Below are 21601 nucleotides of genomic sequence, written 5' to 3' on the forward strand. Positions count from 1 at the left end.
TCCCATTTATTTATTTTTGCTTTTATTTCCAATATTCTGGGAGGTGGGTCATAGAGGATCTTGCTGTGATTTATGTCGGAGAGTGTTTAGCCTATGTTCTCCCCTAGGAGTTTTATAGTTTCTGGTCTTACATTTAGATCTTTAATCCATTTTGAGTTTATTTTTGTGTATGGTGTTAGAAAGTGTTCTAGGTTCATTCTTTTACAAGTGGTTGACCAGTTTTCCCAGCACCACTTGTTAAAGAGGTTGTCTTTTTTCTATTGTATATTCTTGCCTCCTTTGTCAAAGATAAGGTGTCCATAGGTATGTGGATTTATCTCTGGGCTTTCTATTCTGTTCCATTGATCTGTATTTCTGTCTTTGTGCCAGTCCCATACTGTCTTGATGACTGTGGCTTTGTAGTAGAGCCTGAAGTCAGGCAGGTTGATTCCTCCAGTTCCATTCTTCTTTCTCAAGATTGCTTTGGCTATTCGAGGTTTTTTGTATTTCCATACAAATTGTGAAATTCTTTGGTCTAGTTCTGTGAAAAATACCGTTGGTAGCTTGATAGGGATTGCATTGAATCTATAGATTGCTTTGGGTAGTATACTCATTTTCACAATATTGAGTTTTCCAATCCATGAACACGGTATATTTCTCCATCTATTTGTGTCCTCTTTGATTTCTTTCATCAGTGTTTTATAGTTTTCTACATATAGGTCTTTTGTTTCTTTAGGTAGATATACTCCTAAGTATTTTATTCTTTTTGTTGCAATGGTGAATGGTATTGTTTCCTTAATTTCGCTTTCTGTTTTCTCATTGTTAGTGTATAGGAATACAAGGGATTTCTGTGTTAATTTTATATCCTGCAACTTTACTATATTCATTGATTAGCTGTAGTAATTTTCTGGTAGAGTCTTTAGGGTTTTCTATGTAGAGGATCATGTCATCTGCAAACAGTGAGAGTTTCACTTCTTCTTTTCCTATCTGGATTCCTTTTATTTCTTTTTCTGCTCTGATTGCTATGGCCAAAATCTCCAAAACTATGTTGAATAGTAGTGGTGAGAGTGGGCACCCTTGTCTTGTTCCTGATTTTAGGGGAAATGCTTTCAATTTTTCACCATTGAGGACAATGTTTGCTGTGGGTTTGTCATATATAGCTTTTATTATGTTGAGGTATGTTCCTTCTATTCCTGCTTTCTGGAGAGTTTTTATCATAAATGGATGTTGAATTTTGTCAAAGGCTTTCTCTGCATCTATTGAGATAATCATATGGTTTTTGTCTTTCAATTTGTTAAGTGGTGTATTACATTGATTGATTTGTGGATATTAAAGAATCCTTGCATTCATGGGATAAAGCCCACTTGGTCATGATGTATGATCTTTTTAATATGTTGTTGGATTCTGTTTGCTAGAATTTTGTTAAGGATTTTTTAAACTATGTTCATCAGTGATATTGGCCTGTAGTTTTCTTTTTTTGTGGCATCTTTGTCTGGTTTTGGAATTAGGGTGATGGTGGCCTCATAGAATGAGTTTGGAAGTTTACCTTCTGCAGTTTTCTGGAAGAGTTTGAGTAAGATAGGTGTTAGCTCTTCTCTAAATTTTTGGTAGAATTCAGCTGTGAGGCCATCTGGTCCTGGGCTTTTGTTTGCTGGAAGATTTCTGATTACAGTTTCGATTTCCTTGCTTGTGATGGGTCTGTTAAGGTCTTCTATTTCTTCCTGGTTCAGTTTTGGAAAGTTATACTTTTCTAAGAATTTGTCCATTTCTTCCAAGTTGTCCATTTTATTGGCACAGAGCTGCTGGTAGTATTCTCTTATGATCCTTTGTATTTCAGTGCTGTCTGTTGTGATCTCTCCATTTTCATTTCTAATTTTGTTGATTTGGTTCTTCTCCCTTTGTTTCTTAATGAGTCTTGCTAACGGTTTGTCAATTTTGTTTATCTTTTCAAAAAACCAGCTTTTAGCTTTGTTGATTTTTGCTATGGTCTCTTGTTTCTTTTGCATTTATTTCTGCCCTAATTTTTAAGATTTCTTTCCTTCTACTAACCCTGGGGTTCTTCATTTCTTCCTTCTCTAGTTGCTTTAGGTGTAGAGTTAGGTTATTTATTTGACTTTTTTCTTGTTTCTTGAGGTAAGACTGTAATGCTATGAATCTTCCCCTTAGCACTGCTTTTACAGTGTCCCATAGGTTTTGGGTTGTGGTGTTTTCATTTTCATTTGTTTCTATGCCTATTTTGATTTCTTTTTTTTTTAATGATTTGTTGGTTATTCAGAAGCGTGTTATTTAGCCTCCATATGTTTGAATTTTTAATAGTTTTTTTTCCTGTAATTGAGATCTAATCTTACTGCATTGTGATCAGAAAAGATGACTGGAATGATTTCAGTTTTTTTGAATTTACCAAGGCTAGAGTTATGGCCCAGGATGTGATCTATTCTGGAGGAGGTTCCGTGTGCACTTGAGAAAAAGGTGAAATTGATTGTTTTGGGGTGAACTGTCCTATAGATATCAATTAGGTCTAGCTGGTCCATTGTGTCATTTAAAGTTTGTGTTTCCTTGTTAATTTTCTGTTTAGTTGATCTATCCATAGTTATGAGTGGGGATCTATCCATAGTTATGAGTTAAAGTCTCCCACTATTATATCAAATACCTTTTTAAAAATGTTTAGGGACTTCCCTGGCAGTCCAGTGGTTGGGATACTGCACTCTCACTGCCCAGGCTCTGTGTTCAATCCATGGTCAGGGAACCAAGATCCCACAAGATGCATGGTGAGGCCCACAAAAAGAAAGTTTATTTTATTTTATTTTTTTTTTAGTTCTACCACTTTATTGCTACCAACCCATCTCCCTCCACCCTCGTGCACACGTGCTCAGTCATGTAACCCCATGGACTGCAGCCCACCAGGCTCCTCTGTCCATGGACTTTTCCAGGCAAGATTACTGGAGTGGGTTGCCATTTCCTTCTTCAAGAAAGTTTATTTTCAAGTAATAAATATTTAAACTGATAAATATTTAGTGTAAAAAAATTTAATGTAATTTCCTATTATCCCAATACTAACTGATAACTGAATATTTGCGTTTACATATTTTTAATAAATTGCAATCATAACCTGCTTTTGTGTAGACTCAAAATATACCATTTTCTTTGTCCAAAAATTGCATATTATTACTCTTAATGACTGCCTTAGTATAGTCCAAATTTTGTGTTGACTATTTAGATTATATTTTCAGTTGTCTCAGTATTATAAACAATGCTGTATCAAGTAACCACATACATACTCAGTTTTTAATTTAATTTTCTTTTAAGGATAACCTAAAAGTGAAATTGCTAGAACAAAAAGTATGTACTTTTCAGAGTGGCTTTTGATACACTATTGTCAAAATGGTTCCCATAGATCATGTGCCAGTCCATACTTCCACCAGCCTAGTTCCCAACATTGGTATCTAACTAGTACCAGTTATTTTTTCCATTTCTTAGGCTAAAAATATTTAGATTGTTAAAACTGGAAGAGACCTTGCAGATCCAGCCCATTCTGATTACTGTGTGTTAGTCGCTCAGTCATGTCTGACCCTTTGCGACCCATAGACTGTAGCCCACGGGGCTCCTCTGTCCATGGAATTTTCCAGGCAAGAATACTGGAGTGGGTTGCTATTTCCTCCTCCAATTCTGATTACTGTCTTACTACAGTTTTTAGTATGGGTGAGAAAATGCTCTTGTTTATACTCTTATTTTAAAACAATCATATATAGATTGAGTGTCTTATGTAATCACCTGTAATGGCAAAATCCCTGACCCTGGTGACTTTGTTTAGATTACTTTTTATAAGTGTCCAAGGTTTTGTAATTGTCTGTGAAAATCATTCTGAACTTTAGTGTGATTAAAATAGAAATGCTTATTGCAGACATCAGCTTTGGGGAAGTATCTTATTTTCATCTAGAGAGCTCTGTTGCTTTCACAATGCCTCTCTCTCAGTGGTGGTGCCTCTGAAGTACCAACTTTGAGATATTTCTGTTTCTGTCTTGTGTCTATGATCCATTTCACTAAACATTTCTGTATGGTGTGTCATCCCTGTGATTTCCTAATAAACGACTCTGTTTTTGTTTTTCTACTGCTAATGGTACAGTTTCATCTTGTCAAATTTCTCCCTGTGTGGAATTTCACTCTCTGTTCTCATTTATCCACAGGCATCCACAATATAATCCAGTATGTAAACATGCCCCTGCTTAGGCTTAGCAGTGATGAATTGAAGAGTCCCATAGTGCCTCGCAAGTCAACAGCGGTGATGCCTTTCCAGGAGAAAGTAGAAATACCTTCCAAGGCTAGTGTGGGAGTGGCTCACAAGGCGAGTGTGGAAGTGCCCCCTGAGGTGAGCGTTGAAGCACTCACCAAGGCAAGCTTGGATGAATCCCTCCAGGTGAACATGGAAGCACCCCCTGTAGTGAGCGTGGAAGCATTCCCAGAGGAGAGCATGAAAGAACACCCCAAGGTGAGTGTGGAAACACTCCTGGAGGTGAGCATGAAAGAACACCCTACGGTGAATGTGGAAGCACTCACGGAGGAGAGCCTGAAAGAACACCCCAAGGTGAGTGTGGAAACACTCCTGGAGGCGAGCATGAAAGAACACTCTGAGGTGAACGTGGAAGCACTCCCGGAGGAGAGCATGAAAGAACACCCTGCGGTGAATGTGAAAGCACTCATGGAGGAGAGCATGAAAGAACACCCCAAGGTGAGTGTGGAAACACTCCTGGAGGCGAGCATGAAAGAACACTCTGAGGTGAACGTGGAAGCACTCCTGGAGGAGAGCATGAAAGAACACCCTGCGGTGAATGTGGAAGCACTCGCAGAGGAGAGCGTGAAAGAATACCCCAAGGTGAGTGTGGAAACACTCCTGGAGGCGAGCATGAAAGAACATTCTGAGGTGAACATGGAAGCACTCCCGGAGGAGAGCATGAAAGAACACCCTGCGGTGAATGTGGAAGCACTCGCAGAGGAGAGCGTGAAAGAACACCCCAAGGTGAGTGTGGAAACACTCCTGGAGGCGAGCATGAAAGAACACTCTGAGGTGAATGTGGAAGCACTCCTGGAGGAGAGCATGAAAGAACACCCTGTGGTGAATGTGGAAGCACTCGCGGAGGTGAGCATGGAAGCACCCCCCAAGGTGAGCGTGGAAGTACTACCAGAAGTGAACATGGAAGGACCCTCTGTGAATGTGGAAACATCACCTGAGACAAGTGAGGACCTATCCCTTGAAGCGCATGTGGATCCATCCCCAGAGGTGAGCATGGACTCATCCACAGATGTGAGTGTGAACCCATCTCCTGAAGTGAGCATGGACTCATCCCAGGAGGTGAGCACGGAAGCATCATCTGAGGCTAGTGTGGACATATCTCCCGAGGCGAGCATGGAAACACTCCCTGAGGAGAGTGTGGAAACATCCCCCGAGGAGAGTGTAGAAGCATTCTCAGAGATAAGCATGGCTGCACTCCCAGAGGAGAGTGTGGAGGTGCTCTCCAAGGATAGCACGAAAGGGCCTTCTGAGGCAAGTGTGGAGGTGTCCCTGGAGACCTCCCCTGAGGTGACCGTGGAAATATCTTCCAAGGTAAAGTGAAAGATTCTCCATAGGTTTGTCAAGTGCCTTTCATTGACAGATTTTCTATTAAAATCTGTATTTTTTGTTGTATAGATGATAATGGGTCAGATTTCACAACATATAGCGTTCTATGATAAAATATATTCACTTTAATGATTTAAAATTATCTGCTGCTCATTGTCCCAGTGTTTCCCCCCAAAGCTGGAATAATAGATAATTTTTAATAGAAGGGACAGAATATAGCGGTTTATATGAATTATGTTTCTAAACTCTGAAGGAATGTTTTTGAGAACTATCACAGAGCTCAATTAGGATTTAAAAATAAAATTATTTTTAATAGAAGGGACAGAATATAGCGGTTTATATGAATTATGTTTCTAAACTCTGAAGGAATGTTTTTGAGAACTATCACAGAGCTCAATTAGGATTTAAAAATAAAATTAAGTTTTGAAGTAAAAGAATTCTTCTAAATTATTTCTATGACCTGTTTGAATTGTATAATATAAAATGTTAGTCTGGAAGAATGAATGTCTGTACCTAAGCCTCATGCATGAAAAGAAAATTGGGATTTTAGGAGCATTTTGTTCAGAATTTTTTCTTTTGGAAAGGTAGCCACAAAAGGTAATACTAGTAATTTTTTTGTATGATTGTATTGATTTGTTCAGAAATCAGAAATGGACGAACAGCCCTCAAACCCTATTACCAAGAAGCGCATACCACCATCGCAGATACCGTGTTATAGATGGTCGTCATCTCCTACAAGAAGGTGGCGTCCACCATCTCCCATCAGTACTAGGTAAGTAGCTTATTTGCACCTGTTCCTGATACATGTTTTACCAGGGTAAACCTCGCATCAGTGTTTCATAAATAATGTAGTATGCATGGTAATGAAAATATAAAGGGAAAAGCCTTTAAAAATGGATTTACCTTTCTCTATTATAAAATATCATATCATATAATGTCAAGACATTATAGTGTGTGAAATGGTACAGTAAGAATCAGCACATATATATTATAAAATCATACCAGACTTCTTTCATTAACTGCTACTTTTTCCCAGCAGGCAAATTCAAAAGAATTGCCCCCCGTCACCTTCACCTGGCACGTCAAAACAATCGACACAGTTTTGTTTTTCCTATAAAGTAACTCCTGTGCAGCGTACCGCATTTGCACAAAATGCATTAGGTACTATGGGAATGAAAAGCAAAGCCGGTTCTAACACCGTTAACAACTCTGAGACTGCAAGCCAAAAGGATATGATCTGTGAAGGTGAGTTCCTTCACTGACAAGTTCATTTCAGCAACCAGAAAATCTCAAGGTAGTTTGGGAACTGTCATTGTCATTTTATTCCCCAGTTCAGAGAACTATAGGAAGCAAATTTTCTTTAAAATAAAGAGCATTGCACCAGTCACACTGGCACAATGCTTGTTTTTTCTTGCCTCAACTTCTTACTTAGTCCTATTTTTGGAACTGATGTTTAGTGTGTACAGATGGGTTGGATGAATGCCATGGTGTAGATGGTCCCTGCAGTTCCTTCCAGCTCTGATAGTGGATGGCCCTTCAGTATTTTCCATCCTTGGAAGAGAGCACATGCAGTCATTTGTGGCTGAGCAGGTTTCCATCAGGAGCTGGAGGGTAGTTTCCATACATAGGACGTAACATGTGTCAGGTCAGTGCGTGGGTTCCAAAAAACATCATACTGGTTTTTTGACTATCACATGCATTCTTTTTTTTAAATTGAAGTATAGTTGATTTAAAATTTTGTGTTACTTTATGGTGAACAGCAAAGTGATTCAGATACACATATATAGATAGATATTCTTTTTCATGTTCTTTTCCATTATAGGTTATCATAAGATACTAAATATAATTCCCTGTGCTTATGCTCAGTCCAAATGAGGTATAAATCTTTTATTTTTCTTTTTTGGCCATGCTGCACAGCTTGGGGGATCTTAGTTCCCCAACCAGGGAGTGAACCCAGCAGTGAAAGCAAACAGTGAAGTAGGACCTTACTGTTTATTTTGTATATAGTAGGGTATATCTGCTAATCCCAAACTCCTAATTTATCCCTTCCCCCCTGCCTTCCCTTTTGGTAACCATAAGTTTGTTTTCTGTGTCTGAGAGTCTATTTCTGGGTTTTTAAAAATTGAAATATAATTGATTTACAAGAATTTTCCACAGTTTGTTGTGATCCAGACAATCAAAGGCTTTAGCATGGTCAATGAAGCAGAAGTAGGTATTTTTCTGTAATTCCCTTGCTTTTTCTATGATCCACCTGCATTATTTAATTTTAAATACACTCATGAATTTTGCTTTTTGAAGGAATTCCACAGTGAATTCTTTGTAACAGAAACAGTCTTTTTATTACGAATTATATATTCCTGATTTCTTAAAATCCTCATTTTCATATGTAGTTTATTTACAAATTTGCCACATGAACTAAAATACTATGCCTCCATGTGGTCACCTTATTTTACTGATAGTCTTGGTTTCTTTGGTTATCCACAGTTAGCCACTTTATAATCAACCAAATATATTAACATACTGTTATCAACACTCAGTGAAATAATATTTATTTAATAAAAGTGATGCAGAATTTTCAGAATGTATGCTGGATATATTTTTGTTTAATTGACTTGAGATTTGTACACTTCAGGGAATTCCCTGGCAGTCCAGTGGTTAAAGACTCGGCGCTTTCATGCTGGGTTCATTCCCTGGTTGGGGAACTAAGATCCCCCAAGCTGTGCGCCATGGCCAAAAAAGAAGAGAAAAGATTTATACCTCATTTGGACTGAGTATAAGCTTATCTTCCTCCATATTCAGTATATCTTAATCTTTTTTTTCGATAGAGGCAATTTAGTCAGGTATCTCAAAACAGCTAAACCAAAGCAGGAACACATTATTTCTTTTGGGGACAAGTAGTTGTTAAAAAGTTAACAAAATGGTGCTTCTGTTGTTGGTGGCTTGGGGTGGCCATGAGGGCATAGGAATTGGGCTTTTGAACAAAAGCTGTTACTTAAATTACTTATAGTTTATTTATACATTTTCTATCATGGACATAGTGTTGTTTTTTTTTTTAACATTGCACATTGTTTTGCACCTCTTTGTTGGACATAGAGGCAGTAAGTTCCCTAAACTTAACTGTTTTGCATGTTAATTTAAACTAGAATCTGGTAATAAAGGCACACCAGGACCTAAGAATGCTGAGGAGGCAACAAAGATTTTGGCAGAAAAACGACGCCTTGCTCGTGAGCAAAAAGAGAAAGAAGAAAGACTACAAAAAGAGATGGAACAAAGGTTGGCACAGAATCATCCTTTCTATACAGTAAATCTTGGTTGGGACCCAGATTCTGAAAGTCATACTTTAAGTTAGATGTATATAAATTCTCAAAGAGTAACTGACTTTTTCTTCAGTGTGAATCAGAAATGACTCGTTGTCTTCTAAACAAACGTGGTAAATATTTCAAGCAGACAGGACGCTAGTGTAGATGAGTGTATGTTCCTCTTTAGTCTCCACGTGTCATGTGCTCTTGAGGTGCGCTGTGAAGATGCATAAAGAGATCTGTACTCACGTCAAGGGCCTAGCACTCAGCAGTAGCACCTGAGTAATCACACAAGACTGTTTCCGTTGGCATTCACTGGTGTCAGTCCCTTTCTTTATTTCAAAAGTCCTTTATAAGTTTAGAATTTGTAAACCTGTTTATGAATAAGTTGCATACATCATGACCCTTCCCTCCTAAATACTTCCCTGTATACTTCCTAAAAAGAAAAGCATTCTCTGATGTAACCAGGGTATTCATAACTAAAATCAGAAAATTTATTATTTTATTTTCTAATCCAGGGTCAACATACAATTCAATTTGCCATTTGTCCTAGTGACAGTCTTCTTTTTAAAGGTTTTTAAAATGACAGTTCTTTCTTAAAAGTTAACATGTATGTGTAATAGGAAACTAAAAAACACAAACAAAGTCATCCATAATCACAAGCAGTTTACCTTTTGATGTGTCCTTCTACCAGTGACATTCTTTGTATAATTTTTTTCAGTTCAGAATTCAGTCCTTAAACAGTTCATAAAAATAATATACACACACACATAGAGATAGTAACTGGTAAAGCAACTTTGCTTGAAACTTTTTTGTAAGTTTGAAATGAAAAAGTTACCCCCCAAAATTTGTAAACCTGAAAAGGATACTTCCTTATGTGTTACTGGGTTTCCAATGATCTGTGGGCTGCAAATGTCATATACAGTTGTGGGCTACTTCAGTCTAAAGGTTTCTTGATCTTTGATCTGGAGGCCCATTTGATTTGGGACCCTGTAATGTAAACCTCTGTCCACGACCTGCAAAGAATAATAACTGATGTTGTTTTTAACTATTGTTCTTGAATCACTTTCATATCGTTTCCATGTATCTTATATGGGTTTTGGGGGGAGAGTAAGACATTTTGAATAGCAGAAAACCCTATAACTTGAAGAATATTATTTATTAGTTCTTGTAAACAGAGCTAGTTTCACATTTTAAAAGCCCTGAATACCAGTCATTTTGATTGGACTTTTCTCCTCTGAGCACCACCAGACCCTTCTGTACATTCCTTCTGTCACACCCCCATGTGAGATCAGGTGTGAGCATACATCTAGCGCAGTTAAGGAGGAGTGATTATGTGTGTGTGTGTATGTGCACATTTGTGTTTTAAGATGCAAAGTAGCCCACTACTTGATAAAAATCTTTTTCTTCTCCCGAGGGCTAGTTCCCTCTATTTAAGTAGGTGAAATTATGCACATCCTGTGGAATAACAACACAGAAAATGTAGGGAATCTGGTGTAAATATAAATTGTATTACTATACATAAGCAGCTTCACTATAAAACTGCACATAAAAAGAATTATTATTTAATTTCATTTTCATCAGGAAAATGAAAGATGTAGCAAAGAAAGTGGATGAAGGTCAAGAAGACAAGTTTTCAAAATTTGGAGATGGGCAACAACCAAAGGAGATGAAGAAGAGAGAAAGTCAGGAACAAGAAGACCAAAAAGTAGAACTCCAGGTTTGCTGGCTCTCCTTGAGAACCAGATTGTAAAATTCAGTCGAAACCCAAAGCAAAAGTCTGTTTATCCAAGAAAGAAAATGACCAGATGCTGCATGCTCTGGTTGCATTTTTACTTTACCGTCTAGCTTTTACCCAGTGTTTCTGTCAGTCCTCCATTACCACTAGCAGAATCCTAGAATGTTTTCCAAGTGAAACAAAAGCAGAAAGCAGCAAATTACAGATTAGCATTCCTCTAGTTTATCTACATAAATAATATTACAGGTTGGCTTCAAGAAATCCAAATTGCTCACAAAGATTAAACATCCTGTGTGAATTTTCCCAATCCTGCATTCTGTGGTGACATAGCTGCGCCACCCCCCTAACAGATCAGTTGAAAATTATGAATGCCTCAACAAATTCACCAATTAGAATGTCTCACTAGTGTAAGTTTAAATCACCTAGTAAATAAATCCCAAAACTGAGCTCAGACAATATTCAGTTTAAATTATTATTATAGCCTAATTTATATAAAAGTTTTGGTGTATCATTTATCAAAATCAGTTATGTGTTTCATAAATGACTATGCATTTGCATTCCTTGAGAAAGTATCTATAAGAATCCTCTTGGTGCTTTTGAAGTGTAAGACTTGGCTCCTGGTATCTGTGTCAGTGGAAGACTACACTGTCACATATTTCAAAATGATAGTGGTCTGACAACCTTGAGGTCCTGAAGGGGATTAACGTGCCTTCTAAATCCCTAGCCATAAGAGTTAGCCTAGTTCTGTACATTTTTGCTAACACTGAAAACTGATGATCCATGAATGTTGTATATATGAGTACTCTGAATCCAAAGGTTACATTTTATTTTGGATAACGTCTTACTGTTGCACTGTTGTCATTCAGATATATTGAGAGTCAGTGATATTTTTATACAAATTTCCTAGAAAAGCGATGCCAAAATAAAAGCTCAGGAGGAGGCTGACAAACGCAAGAAGGAGCGTGAGAGGATTATGTTACAAAATCTGCAGGAGAGATTAGAAAGAAAAAAGGTATGCCTCCTCTCTGTTGGGGGGATTTGATTCTTTGTTTAAAACAATGTTGGGTACATGATTCCAAACTATGTTTTTAACAATGACAAGTAATATGCTAGCTGGGGTTGTTTTTCCTCTGTACTCTCTCATCTTAGGATCTGACTCCTACTCCCTAGAATGGGCTCCTTTTAATAACCGTAGCTCTTCCTTGTGGACCACTGATGACTATCAGAGGGATGTCTCTCTATAGCAAACCGCTGGGAACAAAGCTCCTTTGAACCGAACCCCTTGTGTCATGGTAGGGGTTGGTAGAAGTTTGAGTTTTTTCTAAACTGGGCTGGAAATTGCAGCAACTGAACTTTAAGAAGCAGAAGGTGGAGGCTTATCAGAGAGGCCAAGGTGCAGGCTCTTTGTAAGGTTGGACTGCACTGCAATTTGTGCAACCCACGTGTCTTATCTGGGAGCAAGGAAGACCCCAGACCAGGCTAAGGGACTTCCCAGCCTTTCTGTCAGGAGATCAGTCACCTTGAGGAGCCCAGAGAGCTACAGCTCTCCTTACCTTCTGGGAAGAAGGGAACTCTTAGCCTTCCTGTGTGTGCTCCTTCTTGTAACAAAACCTGTGACAGCATTGTATTGTTGAGATGCATTCTTTTCATTAACATCAGCTTCACTCATGGTCTGTTTAGACAAAAATCATGTTCACAAGTTCTGATTGGTTTGCAATAATACGTGCTTAGTCTAGTAATAAATTTCCACGTTGGCAAAATCAGGAGTGAGAAGTCATTTGGATTTCTGCGTTAGGGTAACAAGTACACCTTGTCACCATTCAGAGTATTTTCTAGATGACCGACCGTGAAACTGGGCTTGGAGGAAAGTGCCCACCCAGCTGCTGGCCCAGCATCTTGCATTGACTTTGGCACAGACAGCAGTATTGTCTGCTTCTGGAACACAGAAATAATCAACTTCTTCAGGACCAGTGTTTTGTTTTTAATCTGTTTTCATGTTTGAATTTTATTTTTTTAAAAAAATAGAGAATTGAGGAAATTATGAAGCGGACGAGAAAGCCAGATTCAAATGCCTCAAAGGTAGTCTGTGTGCTCCTATCAGCAGTGTATAAGAATTCTGTTGTTTTACATTCTTGCCAACTTTTAAATTTTTGTCAGTCTCTGGTGCTAATGAAATAACATTTCACATTTCCCTGATTATTAAAAAGGTTGAGCTTGTTTTCCCATCTTTAGTTAGCTTTCATGTTTTTTCTTCTGTGGAATGCTTGTTTAGTCTTTTGCCCAAAACTTTCTGGCTGACTTATCTTTTTCTTACTCATTGGTAGTTCTTTAAATGTTATAGATACTTCTCCTTTCTTGCTTGTAAGTGTTGCAGATCCCTTCTCTCAGTTTGTGGCTTATCTTTTCTTATTGCTGTTTGCTACTACATAGATGTTCTTGATTTTTCACACCATGGAATTTATCAATATTTTTGGATGACTAATGGAGTTGAGTCCCTTATTGGCCATTTGGAGATTCACTTTGGTGAAGTGTCTTTTCAAGTCCTTTGCCCCTGTTTCTATTCAGTCACCTGCATTTTTCCTACTGATCTGTGGGAGAGTTTACAAGTTCTGCTTCTGAGCCCCTTGGATATCTGTATTGCAGGTATCAGCCCCCAGGCTGTAGTTTGCCTCACACTCTCATAATGTCCTTTGATGAACTGAAGCTTATTTTAATGAACTGAAATTTAGCATTGTTTTTTCTTTTATGGTTAGTGCTTTCAGGGTCTCTCATAAGTATTTGTTTATCCCTCCCCCCAACATCTTGTCTTTTGATGGTTTGCATGCTTCTCAGATCTTTAGTGGGGCTTCCGTGGTGGCTCACTGGTAAAGAATCTGCCTACCAGTGCAGGAGATGGGTTCAACCCCTGGGTGAGGAAGATCTCCCGGAGGAAATGGCAACCCACTCCAGTATTCTTACCTGGAGAATCCCAAGGACAGAAGAGCCTGGCAGGCTACAGTCCTGGGGTTGTGAAAGAGTCGGACACAACTTAGCAACTAAACAACAGGTCTTTTTATCCCCAGATTCTGTGTTCTTCACCATCTGAGCTACAAAACTGACATTTTGCCTATTTAAAATTGCCTAGTTGTGGTCATTCACATCATTATGAAAATTTAGAGTAGAAATGTCATTTCTGAAAAGTGACGGCAGTCACCCTCTCAGAGAGCAGGTAGTAAGCACATTGACTTGAGAAGTCCTGCCTCAAGCAGCAGCCAAGAACATTTTAGCCATGGCACCAAGGCTTAGGGCTCCAAGGAGGCAGAGCCTTTACACCATCCTAGAGCTGTTGTCCCTTGGCTACCATTCAGGGAAGTCTTTCATTTTTGGCTGTCTTTCCATAGCTGAAAGACACAACTTGGGTCACCTGTCCTGTCCTCTGTAGATTCTTGGGGCTAAAGAGGTTAGATTTCTTTTTTACCTTTTAATTGAAATGACAAAAGTTAGCAATCAATCCAGGCATGAAATATGTCTTCTCTGAAATAACTGTCAGGATGACTGAATGTTAGATGCAGTCATGACTTTCTTCTCTCATTGTAGGCTGCAGAAACATTGAGTGGTGATGCGTATGAGGAGGATGAGGCAGATGATGAGGACGAATCAGAAAGTGACAATGATTCCTTTGATGACATGCATCCATCAGGTTTGCTTGCCTTTTGAGTTCTGTTCGTCAGCATCTAGGAGCTAGACTGTCTAGGTTCATCCATAATTCCTCTGCTTGTGAGCTGTTTGACTTTGAGAAAGTTGCTTAACCTCTCTCTGTTCAGTTTTCCTGTCTGAAAAAGGGGAAGCTAATATTGTTCTCCTGGGGTGGGCATGAGATTGCAGTGAGGTCCCGTAGTACTAAGAATGGTGCTTGACACATAGTAAACTCTCAATAAATATTAGCTGCTGTGACACCTGTTCTTTTGTTTTGTGCTGAGAGACTGTAGATGGCAGCTCTTTCTCAGCTCAGTGTGAGGCTTACTAGCATCTCAAGAGTTCAGGACCCCGTGTGGCATTCATGACTGACCACAGGTAGAAGGCCACTCCCTGGCTCACAGAGAGAAAATGTGGATCCTGTTGTTCTATGAATGCCGCTAAGGTACATTGTTGAGTTTCATTGCCTGGTGAGTATGAACCACAGTAATGGCATTTGAGAAAACACAGTTTGTCCACCCTTTATGCCTTAGCAGGTATCAGGCACATGAATTGGGAACCCTGCTAGCTACTGGGGCCTCGAGGAACCTCAGCCAATGGGGAGCCAGACATGAGCAGATGGTGGTGCTGCCACATGCTGGTTGCACTAAAAGAAGTTAGGCCAGAATGTCACTAGAACAGAGCAGCAGGAGCAGCAGAGGGGTAGGCTGGGCCTGAGGTCATTGAGAAAGGTTAAGGTCAGAGGTGAGACTAAAATGAGAGGGTCATCAGAAAGAGGGACAAGAAGCACGGAGCTGTCCTGCCCTCTAGCCATCATTACTTGCTGGCAGAGGAGAGGGCACGTTCCTTAAAGGTGGCCACACCTTTGTGCTTCAGGGCACAGTGGGCTTTTGCCCTGACCCTGCCTCCCCAGAGTCCTGCCTCCAGACAACCTGTCTTCAGGTAGGTGTCCCTTGCCCAGACTGGCAGGCTCACAGCCTCCACTTTGCTTGTCTTTATTGTTGAAACTCCAATTTTAATCTTGCTGCTGTTTTTTTTTTCCCTCTAGCTACTATAAATGGCATGGATTCATCCCCAAAACCAAAAACACATGTTAAAAATGTGAGGAACACTAGCAAGTTTTTAGATGTGACTTCTAGCCAAATCCATAAAGAAGAGACAAAAGCATTTTTAAATACTGACATGAAGACCTTCAGACAAAAAAGAGTAAAAGACCCTTTGAATCAGACAAAGAGTACCAGGTGAGTCACTCAGTGAGTTCATGAGAATACACCTGGAAGGGGTTATGATTGGCATCCTCAGAATGATGCACAGGATTACTGACTGAACTCTTAGTTTGTCCCAAACACTATGTCACTCGCTCTATTGTAGGAACAAACTCAGGAAGGATGGGCACCCCCATCCTTACAGACTCGAAGACTGAGGCCTGGGCTTCCCTAGTGGCTAAGTGGTGAAGAGTCCACCTGCCAGTGCAGGAGACATGGATTTGGTCCTTGATCCGGCAAGACCCCACCTGCCATGGAGCGACTCAGCTCATCCACCACAATTGTTGAGCCTGGAAGCCACAACTAATGAGCCCCACTTGCCACAACTACTAGGACGTGGCCCTTGCTCACCACAACTAGAAAGCCCGTGTAGCAACAGAGAGCCAGCACATCTAAAAAATAAATAAAATCATTTTTTAATGAAAGAAAACTGAGAAATGGAGAGATTATGAGCCTTATTCAACCCAGCATCCCACAGTTCAAGAGCAGAACGTAAATTCAATCCAGATATACGTGATTCCATTCTGAGTTTTTATTCACACTGGTTAGTGTTGTCTCATACAATCAAGGAAGGGGACGTTGAGTGACTGCAATGTAACAAACATTTTACCTATCTAAATTCCCATTGCAACTCTGGGTATGATATTAAAGTCCTCATTGTACATTTGGGAAAGTGAGGGTCAGAGGTAAGGTCAGAAGAACAGGACCAAATTCTTAGAAAGGATGGCTTGTTGGGTGATTGCCTGAAAGAGTGTTACTTGCCACTGAGGAAAGACATCTGGGATCCATTTTATAGCATAACCTTGAAAGTGACATCACAATTTCTGCCATAAATACCACCATTTCAGAAGGGGAAACTGATATTTTTTAAAAATCCCAGAGACCAAACAGCTCAGATAAATCATGATCTAGCTAAATTTGATTTGAAGGTTAAACTCTTCTAAACTTCTTCAGTTATTTCTATCATCAATTTTGTGGACCACAATTATCCTCTGAATTTGAGTTTTAGTGTATTAAGAAAATAATAAAGCTTCTGTCAGACAAAGCCTTGGTTTGGTGATAATCAGGATTGTAACCAAATATGTCTTTCCAGATCCTCCACCAAAAGACCAACCAACCGAGCAGCAAAAACTGGAAAGGCGGAAACCAGCAGCACCATGGGACCTTCCAAGAGTTCACATTCAGAGGTACAGAAGTGGGTGTGTGACCAAATTATCGACTTCTCAAGCGAGACAGAACAACCTGTATCCAGTTTCCCTCTTGAGAGCCCAGAACACCAGCCGAGAGGCTCTGTGACATCCTGCTCGAGTCACCAGCCACCTATAGACAACAAAAACAGAAGTGAATCTGTGCCTGCTCCATTAGGTAAGGCCTTCTCCCATTTCTGCTTCATTTGAAAGTTGACCTTCAACCCTCCTCTGTTTCCATCTGTGCCAGGGCTTGGCACCATGTAACTTTGGAGGTGAGGAAGAAGACAGTGGTGGGTCTAAAACTAGGTTGAAGAGCCCCCCATTAAGTTAGTTTTGAGAACATTCATGACATGACCAATTGTTAAGTCCTGCGTTTCATGCCAGATATACAGAGTAGGTTCATTTCAAACAGTGGACTCCTCTGCACTCCTGATCTACTGGCTGCTCTGCAGCACACAGATTATTTAGGGCAGTGGTGGGGGTGGGGGTGTAGTCGCTAAGTCATGTTCAACTCTTGCAACCCCATGGACTGTACCCCGCCAGGCTCCTCTGTACATGGAATTCTCCAGGCAAGGATACTGGAGTGCATTGCCATTGCCTTCTCCAATTTAGGACAGAGGGTTGGTGAATTTTTTGGAATTAGTCCCTCAACTTGTGTTTCCAAAACCAAAAGGCCTTGGTTTTTCTTTCCTTGAGAAGCTCTGTTTGAAATTGAGAGGCAGCTTCAACCCATTTATAGGTTGGGGAGCATTTATAAGAGCTCCAGTATGGCAGCAACTTGGGGTGGGGGGGTGGCTGCTACTGAGGGTCCCAGGCCGGCCTCAGTGTGGGGCGAGGATCACTTGGTGTGGAACCAGCATCTTCACTAACAAACCTTTCTTTTCTTTTTCCCTCTGGTCAGATATGTAAACCTCATCCAGCCTAGAAGAGAATCCATTCTCCACTCTGGATTTTGACCTCCAGGCCCACCTTTCAAAATTTCTCTGCTTCCTACATGAACCCGGCAAAGAAAATGACTCTCAGAAAAAAAATCATCTTAACGTATCTCAGAAGATGCTCATATCATCTTGGGTCTTGCCCATAAGCAAGGGTTCTGAGTAAAGAGTCATTTTATTTTGCTGTAAAAATCTCCATTGTCTGTCATTCTTGTATTTTCCTGCCAACACATTTGTGTATCAAGTGTGTCTTTATAAAATGTTCACTCTTAAGCATATATAAAATGCTAAGAGAATCTTATACCAAAAGAAGTTTTTTTTGTCAGTACCTATTTGAAATCTTAAGATCATGTTTACTGCATTTAACAATTACATTTGTTTTTGTTGTTTAGTCGCTAAGTTGTATCTGACTCTTTCCAGCCCTATGAACTGTAGTCCACCAGGCTCCTCTGTCCATGGGATTTCCCAGGCAAGATTACTGGCGTGGGTTACCATTCCCTTCTTCAGGGGATCTTTCCAACCCATGTCTCCTGCATCAGCAGGCAGATTCTTTACCGCTGAGCCACTAGGGAAGCCCCAACAATTGCTTTAATTTAGCAATAAAAACTTACATTCAGTCTGATAGAGAACATAATGAGTCTTAAGGGTCTCAAGATTCCTCACACAAGTTTTGTTGGATTGTTCTTAATATACAAATACAGAAAGTTGCAAGATACAGTAAATCACATTTTGTCATTAATGTATGTTTGTTTCTAACTCTGCCATAGTCTGCCAGTCCTAGGCACAGACACTGGTACCTTCAAATGCTGACGGTCGTAGAAGGTGTAGTTTTTTTTTTCATCTTTCCTGCTTTTGTCAGCATTTCATTTTGGAAGTACATATTGAGGTTTATAAAAACATGTTATTTTTATTGTGTACATAAGGCAGTATTTGGCTGTTGTCCGATGGGGTATGTTCAATTCCTCTACATGTTTACCGTGTATAATTTTTTTCTGCTTATGTTCTCCAGGCCTGCCATTCAGTGTACACTTAGGCTTGAGATGTGGAACCAAAATTTGTTTGCCTTTCTCTAGCCACTGGCTGCAAGTGAGTAAAGGGGCAGTGTTTTTCTTCGGTCCCCGCTGTAGATAGGCACAGCACATACACAGTGGACATGCACACATGTATACACACACGTGTACACAGGATATATGTTTCCTGAAATCCACTGAATCATGCTTAAATGATTGACTAAAACTTGAATTCAGATTAGTTGTCCTAATGCTAATGAGTTTTCTGGTGGATCACAAATAGCTTGAAGCAGGCCCATCTTCCTTTGTAGCTAGCAGTCTTGAATTAGTAAACGGAAGTAGTTATTCTTTCTGATTCCCTAGTTCTTTGCTATTCAGAGTACTGTATCTTTGTTATAGATCAGAGCTTGGTGCCTTAGATTTTAAAACTTTATATACACAATCTCTTTTATATAAAAGGCAGAGACAATCATTGTAACAAATGTGTTTCTGATATTTTTCTGCACAAATTTTACACATTGAAACACTGTTAAACCTTCATATGTGTGCTCTATGCAATAAACTTTGCAGGTAAAGCAAGTTTTCTTTATATTTTAATAGCAAAAAATGTACTGAAGGTGGTATAAAGGTGACACCAGCTTGCAACCAAGCTATGAACACAGGCAGGCAGTACATTTGATGAATAGGAATCACCAGCCCCTCTGCAGCCACGTGGTGGTTTGGCAGTGTGCCACCGAATGCAACATTAAGATGTGAATTTTGAACTCTGGTTTTCTCCCTGCACCTGTTTCAGTGCTGGTTACTCCTGCCTGTGATGGCTCTGACTTATATTTAAGGCCAGTAATTAAAGTATCTTTCTTTTTACTGTGGTAAAATTTACATAAGTGGCATTTAGTACATTTAAAATGTGCAACTGTCACTGCTGTCTTGTTCCAGAATGTTTTCATTACCCTAAAAAGAAACCCAGGACCCTTAAGCAGTCACTCCCCATTCCGCCCTGCATATCCCTTTTAAAGCTCACATCTGGTGCTGGCCACACACGAGGAAAACACAGTTGCTTTTGACAGTCTGCGTGTGTGCTCTGGCAGTCATTGTGCTCTGTTACACGTACATGACATCACTTCGGGACATCACTGTTACTGTGTGTGGCCAAACCACTGTTTGGATCTGTCCGTAAATGTTTTAGCTTCTACTCTGGAAACATGTTCCATTCCACTGGGTTTTGTGTTGGATAAAGGTGTGGTCCTTGTTTATCCCTGATCTGTGGCATCTGGTGCTTTGAGAACAGGGGCAGCCGCTCCCCACTTGGCATTCCGTGCTGGGCCATGCACTAGGGTTGTTGAACCAGGGCATTCCTTGGTATGCACACAACCTAAAACACCAGTAAAGCACCCTCCTGACAGCTCTGAGGTGTTGGATAGTGACCCGGCCTCCACGCTTACCATAGGCTGGTGTCCTCTGGGAACACACCGATCACCTCACATTTCCCTTGCTCTCTGGAGAACCTCTTGGTGACCACTCCCCTGAGGAATAGGCCCCTGGCCTCTCCCAGTGTCACCCCTCTCGCCTCCCTAGTGTACAGTGAAGTCTTTCAACAGTTTCAACCCCCAACCACCACAGAAATGCAGTAAAAACACTGGAAAGGATGCTGGACGAGTCTGAAAACCTGAATCTCAGCTGAGGTGGCCGCAAGCCCACCAGGTGACTTGGCGCACATCATGGACCTCTCTGAGCCCTCTGGTGTGGCGAGTTGGAGCCTGGCTTCCAATCACTGAGGGCCTTCAGTTCTCAGGAGTCACCGACTCACTGTGGCAGGAGCTAGGTTGAAAAGTGGGCATAGAACTGTAGCAGCAGCTGGTGCCAAGAAGCACAAGCCTGAAGGCAGACTGTCCAGCATGTCTTATCAGGGATCATCCAAGAGCGCCCCCCCCGCCCCCACTGTCCCACAGGCCTGGTTGGTTGCAGACCCCTTGACCTTGGTCTCCCTCCCCACCAGTCTACTTTTGAGTGTTCCTGGATAGGCTTGTCTCATAATTTCTCTGACTGTTGTAATAAACTGTAGTTACATGTTCTATATGCCAGGTACTTTAGAAGCATCATTTTAAACCCTCACAACAACCCTGTGAAGTGTGGGTATTCATTTTTACCTAGGACACAGATTTGTGGAGGTGGGTATTTGTTCAAGTTTATACAACTAGAAAGATCTGATGCTCAAATTCAAGTCTGATTCTAAAGTCTTTTGGTTTTTGTGGTGGGTAATATACTATCTTTGGTGCTAGAGTTAAAAATAATTGCTAATGTTTGTTGAATGGTTTTCTTGGATGTTGCTTTTCTTGCATGCCAGTCGGTTGCCATGCTTAATAAATAAGCATTTGTATAATCATGTAATGTGCATGTGATTCTGCTAGGTAGGAATTCTGTCTTGTTTTACAGGCAAGGAAGCCAGCTCAGAGAGGTTAGGTGACCTGCCCAAGGTCTCATACTTAGGAAGTGGCAATGCAGCCAGGATTGGCATCCAGGCCAGAATGGCTGCAGAATTTACCTTGTTACCGAAAAGTAGATTACGTTCTTGATACTCTGATCCTCTTCATTATGAGGGAGAAAAGGGTTCTCTGCTGAAAATTCTGTAGCTAGAATTTCCCCTCCTTCCTCCTGAGTCTTCGGTTGTCATTGTTAAAACTGACTACTGAGCACTGAGCATGGTGCTTCCCTCACTGTGATGTGGTGGACAGACAGGGTTCTCCCCCTATGACAAGGCAGTGTCATAAGCCTTATAGCCTGGACTAGAGGGACCTTCAGTTTTCTTATTTGGGAAATTGGGGCACTAGTGCCAGTGTTGGCTGGGAAGACTTGGTATAATTGTATAAGGTGCTTTTGAAGTGTTAAGCAATATCTA

General features: G+C 40.4%; 1 protein-coding gene across 8 annotated transcripts in view; it reads left to right on the plus strand.

Annotated features, from left to right (window-relative positions):
- Positions 1-17887, plus strand: part of MAP7D3 (MAP7 domain containing 3) — a 50197-nt gene extending 32310 nt beyond the window's left edge. For 2 of the 8 annotated variants that reach the window (XM_043459647.1, XM_043459644.1), the window contains exons 8-18: positions 4164-5578; positions 6235-6365; positions 6630-6838; positions 8737-8866; positions 10477-10612; positions 11538-11642; positions 12656-12709; positions 14207-14309; positions 15354-15546; positions 16664-16935; positions 17662-17887. In XM_043459647.1, coding sequence (XP_043315582.1) covers positions 4164-5578; positions 6235-6365; positions 6630-6838; positions 8737-8866; positions 10477-10612; positions 11538-11642; positions 12656-12709; positions 14207-14309; positions 15354-15546; positions 16664-16935; positions 17662-17669 — 2756 coding nt within the window. In that variant the 3' untranslated portion in view covers positions 17670-17887. Of the gene's footprint in view, positions 1-4163; positions 5579-6234; positions 6366-6629; positions 6839-8736; positions 8867-10476; positions 10613-11537; positions 11643-12653; positions 12710-14206; positions 14310-15353; positions 15547-16663; positions 16936-17661 lie in introns of those variants that run through there. The other 6 variants (XM_043459649.1, XM_043459646.1, XM_043459645.1 and 3 more) reach the window with 6 other exon arrangements.
- The last annotated feature ends 3714 nt before the right edge of the window (positions 17888-21601 follow it).

Source organism: Cervus canadensis, chromosome X (assembly GCF_019320065.1).
Source record: "Cervus canadensis isolate Bull #8, Minnesota chromosome X, ASM1932006v1, whole genome shotgun sequence".
Lineage (NCBI taxonomy): Eukaryota > Metazoa > Chordata > Mammalia > Artiodactyla > Cervidae > Cervus > Cervus canadensis.